Here is a 6,262-nt window from a genome sequence, read left to right on the forward strand (position 1 = left end):
AACTATGTACCTAGATATTGTCTTAAAATGTATTTCTCCAAGCTAAAAGTTTCAAAACTGCTGTAACACTAGCTTTGTTGGATTTAAGCATTGTATTTATCAAGCAGGAGAATTCAGTCTCCCGAACTGTCTAAATATTTTTTCTAGAACATGTTTCTCTTTTCCTCTCCCTAAGATGTAAGCTTTTTGATGGGGAGTCTGACTGGAGATTAAATCTGTTTTTATAAGAATTGTATTTTTAAGTCTGTTCTTATACAAAATTCCATTCTAATCTTGAGTTCTGTAATATAACATTACTTGTCAAGGCATTCAAATACAAATTAACCATTCACAAATTTGATACAAGTGGCTGCTCAGCTGTATCAAATCACAGATTTCAATGACACATGTAAATGGACTTACCCATCACTTCTTCAGCTGTGTCTCTGAAGTGCTCAAATACTGGCTGATCATTTATGATCAGCAAATGATATGACCTAAACTGCAATAACACATTTAAAGAGGCTGCTTACCTGTTTTTGAGGAGCATAGCTATTCTTTTTCTTAACAGGGTTGTTTTTCAATGCTTTCTCCCTGGCATCGTCTGCCATCATGTTCTGGTACAGGATTATTACACTGACGAGTTCGAGTTCTTTCTCCATTGATGCAAGTGGACCAGGCACTCCAACAACTCCAGCCTCCATCAGTCACTTCTGCAACTAAGACACCATAGTAGGATTAGTCCATCTACCTCTCTCAAGGTAGATCATGATTCAACTCTTGCATTCTCAGTTACAATGCCTCTGTAGATCATTGCAGCCTCCAGAACACAAACCCTTGCAGAGGTTTAGCTTTTGAAAATGCCTTTGTCAGTGGAAAGGATTGAGACCTGGGCTTTCAACATTTTTGTCGTCCTAGGAATCAAGTTCTAAGGACCATTTTAGGCACTTGTGCTTTAAAAACTTGACCTGTTCAGCCTAGAGAAGAGAAGACTGCGTGAAGACCTCATAGCAAATCAGAAGGGGCTACAAGGGAACCAGAGAGGGACTCTTTGTTAGGAACTGCAATGACAGGAGAAGGAATAATGGTTTCAAACTAAAGGAGCGGAAGTCTAGGTTGGATGTGAGGAAAAAGCTTTTTACTATGAGGGTGGTGAGACACTGGAACAGGTTGCCCGGGGACGTAGTGACTGCCCCGACACTGTCGGTGTTCAAGGCCAGGCTGGATGAGGCCTTTTGCATCCTGATCTAGTGAGGAAGTTGCCCTGCCCATGGCAGGGGGGGTTGGGACTAGATGATCTGTAAGGTCCATTCCAACCTATAAATTCTGTGATTCTATGATTCTAGGATGACCACAGAGAATGAATTACAAATTTTTTACGTTGTCTGTTGTGAAACTGCATTCTCCTTCTTCCCCTTTGTGGACCAATCTATTATTAAGCTAGCACAGTAATTGTGAAATGTGATCATGTGTCAGCAAACACAGTGCTTTTGGAGAAAACTGAAGACAAAATCATTTATGGTGACACTGCTTTTGCCTGAAATCAGTTTACCGTTACTGCACCAAGCTTCAATAATGCTCATGTGTCCTTAAATGAACTTTGTGTTATTGCAAGACACAACAATGTATGTGAGAGAAGTAACTCTAAATTAGAGTACCATCTTTATGAAAAGAACCCAGTAACTTCCACTAACTTCCACATTATACCTGTAAGATTTGACAACAGCAGGTATGAGGGGGTACTATGAAATCCTTCTGTCTTTATGAAGGCTCATTTTATGGGGATATTAATAACAGCAAATATGCTCATTTTAATCTATTTTGAGTATTTACTAACCTTTAATTAATGTAGATTTGGGAATCTGACATGCAATTCCCTTAAAATGGATTGAGCACAAGCATGAACACACTCCATCTACCAGCACAGGGGTGCCTCCATTTTTGCAGGGTTCACATTTGCACACACTGTATTCAGTAATGTAGTCTTCAATTGCTCTTTCCAAATTTTGTTTCTTTAAAAATGCATTTCTCATCTTAACTGGAACAAGTGTGTGTATTGGAGAAGGCTGTAGAAGAAAAAAAGGCCCATGCATAAATGATTTTTCCAAAGTTCTGAATCCTTTTGATATAGCCATCACAAGGGTAAGTATCCAAGGAAACTATAAACATGAAAAAAATACTGAAAGTTCATTATAAACTTGGAGTCTCGTCTCCATCTTAGAACAAAATCTTTGGAACAGTAGGAGTTGTGGCTTTGAAGAAGTTATACTTACCCGTTGCTGTATCACTACTGGAGCATCAACCAAAGACTTAGCCCACTGTACATAATCCTCTACATCAACCACTTTGGATCCTTTTAGTAACATTTCTTTTATTTTGATTGCAAAGTCAATCTGCCCCCCTTCAACCAAGGACACAACATCATCAATGATAGCACCATCATTCTCTTTTGCTGCAGAAAAAAAGGAGATAGGATGAAGAAGAGAGTTTAATGTCCATACATCTGGAAGAACAGTTGTCCTTCTAGTGCAACCAGGCCCTCTTTGTAAAATGATTGTAAAAAGAATCCTTCATTCACTGGTCATGGCAGAATTCAATCTTTCTTTGCTCATATCACTTGTGTGGGAGGAAAACTTCTATTTTGCAATTAAATTAGAATACCCTATATCCGAAAGAAAAAGAAGATGAAGGACAAAGTGAGAGACATTATGGAGTGCATGTCGGCCTAAGGCAACTGGAGGTAAGAAGATCCAAGGGCCAATTGTTGGGTAGACTGCACACCTAAGGCCAGTTACTGGAGACATCCATAGTGTGTGTGTGTGTGAGTGTGTGTGTGTGTGTGTGTGTGTGTCCGTGTCTGTGTCTGTGTTGCTATGCATCAGGTGGTCTGTACCAGAAATGGGAATGGGGCCTTGAGGTCTTGTGTATCTGGGTGCCACAAGCAGGGAAGACTAACGCACCAGTTGCTGGTTCAAGTAAATGTCAACGGTCAGCTGCTGGAAGGCTCTGTATTTGCAACATATGTGTATTTTGAAGGGGCTGAAATACCTCAGACTTGTGCCATCTGGAGAGAACATCTCTAGATGAATCTGCTTGAGCAGGAGAGGTGGCCTCCAGATGACCCTTTCAACCTCAACCATCCTGTGATTCTGTAATAATCCCCACTAAAAGGCTTTCAGCCTGATCAGGTGGAGGAGAGAACAGGATGAGACCATTGGTGCCATTTGTGTTTGCCTGACTTCTGTTGTTTTGCCTGTATTGGTTGTGTGGCCAGCAGTGTGTGTGCCTGCTGGGAACACATGCTCAAGCTCTCTTGACTTGGAAACATGGAAGTATGTCAGCCTCACCTATATAGGTCTGCTGGTTTTGTCTTTTCCCTAAAAGCAACAACTATATTGATTATAAAAGGGGAAACAACTGGTATCATCTTTCCTTAAACAAAAGATATAATGTAAATTAAGGATATACTTACATCCTTCATCTGAATGAAGCTTGCTACATTTATGACCATCAATATCGCCACCAGCTTTTATGCCTTTATACGTAACACCAACATCTAAGTGATAGCCAAGGCATTTTTTCACATCTTCTACAGTTAAACCTGGAAGAAGAAATAGGTGATTAGAGGGATTGAATGACCATAAAAAATGTGATATTATTATTCTTAGAGAATAAATTTCAGGGCTCTTGGAAGTGTTTATGGCTTTCTTCTTCCCATTTATCTTCTACTTTTTCCTCTTCCATGAAATCAATGTGAGGATGACTGTAATTGAAGTGCCTGCACAGATGTAGGTGAGATCTATGGTGGTTAGGACAATACCAAAATCCTCCAAAAATGGATTTCTGTTTTCCTTGATCTAGTTGAAAGCAGAAGTCTCTCTAGGGACCACTCTTTACATTTATAATATTAGAATTTTGTCTTTCACAGCTGCTTAACTTTGGTCTTTTTATGTACTGAATTATTCAATTCTCCCAGTCTCTCCTAACCTCAATCACATTTCTCCACTCCTTTTCCCTATAAAGTTAATCAAGGCCACAAGTCTCTCACAAGTACTCTATTCCCATAAATTCTAATCCTCCTCCATCTACTACTGCCTCCAACATGTCCTTTCTGTTTATTCAACTCAAACATACTATCTACAACTTTACTTTGGTGTTCAGAAAGAATTTTGCTTAAGATTGGTACTTTCAAAAATTCCAATACCACAATCTCCCGTGCCACTTTGCATAGTCTGAACATCTGATAGCAATACTGTTGTTGGTGCTGCATGCAGCAGGTAGTTATTTTCTGATCTCCAAAATCAGCTAGAATTGCCTTTTCTAAGTTTATTCAAGAGTGATCACTTTAATCCAGCACAAAATCACTTATACCTGAACTGCACAAAATGGAGGATTAAATTTCTACTTTCCTATCTTTCCAGGGCATGAAAAATTCCAGTGTGAATAATAAAGGCTATGAAAACAGTTTCAACACATTCAAGTGCACATGTGATTTCTAGGAAGTTCTTCAATTTATGCCTTATTTTTTTTGTCTCCACCATACTCAGAGTGATTGTACTACAAAAGGTGTGAACTACCAAATTGGATAAGGTTTAGGCAGATTTTTTAGGGTTTGCGTATGTCTTGTGAATCATGTCACAGAAATTAGTATTGCTAATATTTTCAATAGATTTGTGTAAGTTTTGGGGTTTCTTTCCTCTCAGTTACAGACTTAAAATCAAGACTTCAAATAATTCTATAAGTTACGAAGGCTGATTCTAATCTCTGTTGAACTCATGTAATTCTGTAATGTCACTGGTGTGCCAGAAAAATCACACACTGAACTGTGCTATTCACAGCAGTGCTCCATATACATGGATCTATTCTCATATATCTCTGCATGACTGGAGACTTGGTGATAATCTGCATACCATAGCAAGGCCATCAGAAAACATACCTAGTTTAGACATAGCATGATTATCCAGCACGTATATAAGTTCGTATTTTCCTCCTACAGTTCCAGAGAGTGCATAGTGAGTTCCGTAATCTTCTAAGAATTTGAAATACTCCCCCTTTTCATATTCATCTGGCAGAGAGTTTAGATCAGCAAGGAAACTATCTGTGAGGCGGACATCACGGCTTCGCATTTGGAATCTTCCCAGCTGAATCTTTCCAGTGACATGCAGAAAAGTTTGGTTCTGAACGAAGAGAAAAGAAAAAAGATGAGACTGCCATTCTGCTATAGAGAAGAGAAGGAAAATCTGTTCTATTTTATTTGTAAAGAAACTGCAGAACTTTTAAACAAGGCATTTAATCTAACATTTTGGAAAAGGAACAAACTTGTTTGATTACAATTAAAAGCTCTCTGATTTAAACAGAATCACCAAGAGACATATCATTTCAAGTCCTTCCAGTTTTGCAGGACTCTTCCCTTACTAATTTCAGCAAGCCGTCTGTGATCTATTTGACTGACAACAGGGTCTTCTCTTTAAGCACAATACCTACTGAAAGTGGCTTTCTGACTTTCATTACATGGAAAAGTGATTCTGTGTAGCTTTCTAGATAAAAGAATATGCCCACTGAGGTCAGATGGAGTTTTGCCTTTACTTATAGTTGGAGCTGAACTAAGTTATCTCTTTTTTTTTTTTAATGACTTTCCTGTTATTCTCAGACTGTCAGAAGGAAGGGCACAGCTCCAATGAAAAATAAAACCCCTGAAAGAATATCATAAAATGAAAATTAATGAGGAAAAAAGATCCTTTTGAAGCATTTGGTGCATATGTACATGTAACTTAGTGACTGATATTTTTGTAGATTACACTCCAGAAGGTTTTATATCATATTCTAAAGCAGGACCTGTCACCTGCCTGTAACTTGTGAAATAAAACCTAGTGAAATACTGACACTTAAGACTCTGAGCAAACACATACCTTACAAACCCCACTGTTGTCTGCAGCACTTATATGATTCCCTTAACAGTGCCCAATAGGAGTTATGTATAAAGTGTTAGCACCTGAACACCACGTAAGACAGCACAATTTAAAAGATCTTAAACTCTTGACAGATACTGATTAAAACAAGCAGAAATATTTGGATGTCTAAATCACTGTGAGGAAATTTTATAGGTGTAATAATCCTGCCAACCAGCATGTACAACATGCTTTACGTTCCAGGCTTTAATTTGCAGGTGAGCCCTGGAGGGTTATCAGCCAGGGACTGCTGCTCCACTACCCTGACTTTACAGTGATAGAACTCCCCTGCTGTCAGATTGTGATTTATTCTCTGATCTGACCTATGAGCAAGA

At 38.7% G+C, this 6,262-nt stretch overlaps 1 protein-coding gene across 1 annotated transcript; it reads right to left on the minus strand.

Moving 5' to 3' along the window:
- Window positions 1-543: 543 nt before the first annotated feature.
- LOC103804653 (complement component C9-like) lies at window positions 544-5,156 on the minus strand (the record flags this gene model as incomplete). The annotated part of the gene is made up of 5 exons (XM_009077266.1): window positions 544-692; window positions 1,817-2,045; window positions 2,253-2,431; window positions 3,452-3,580; window positions 4,916-5,156. Coding segments are annotated over 5 exons (927 nt in total), but the record flags the coding sequence as incomplete, so codon positions are not given.
- Between the last annotated feature and the right edge of the window lie 1,106 nt (window positions 5,157-6,262).

This window comes from Acanthisitta chloris, unplaced genomic scaffold (assembly GCF_000695815.1).
Source record: "Acanthisitta chloris isolate BGI_N310 unplaced genomic scaffold, ASM69581v1 scaffold42286, whole genome shotgun sequence".
Lineage (NCBI taxonomy): Eukaryota > Metazoa > Chordata > Aves > Passeriformes > Acanthisittidae > Acanthisitta > Acanthisitta chloris.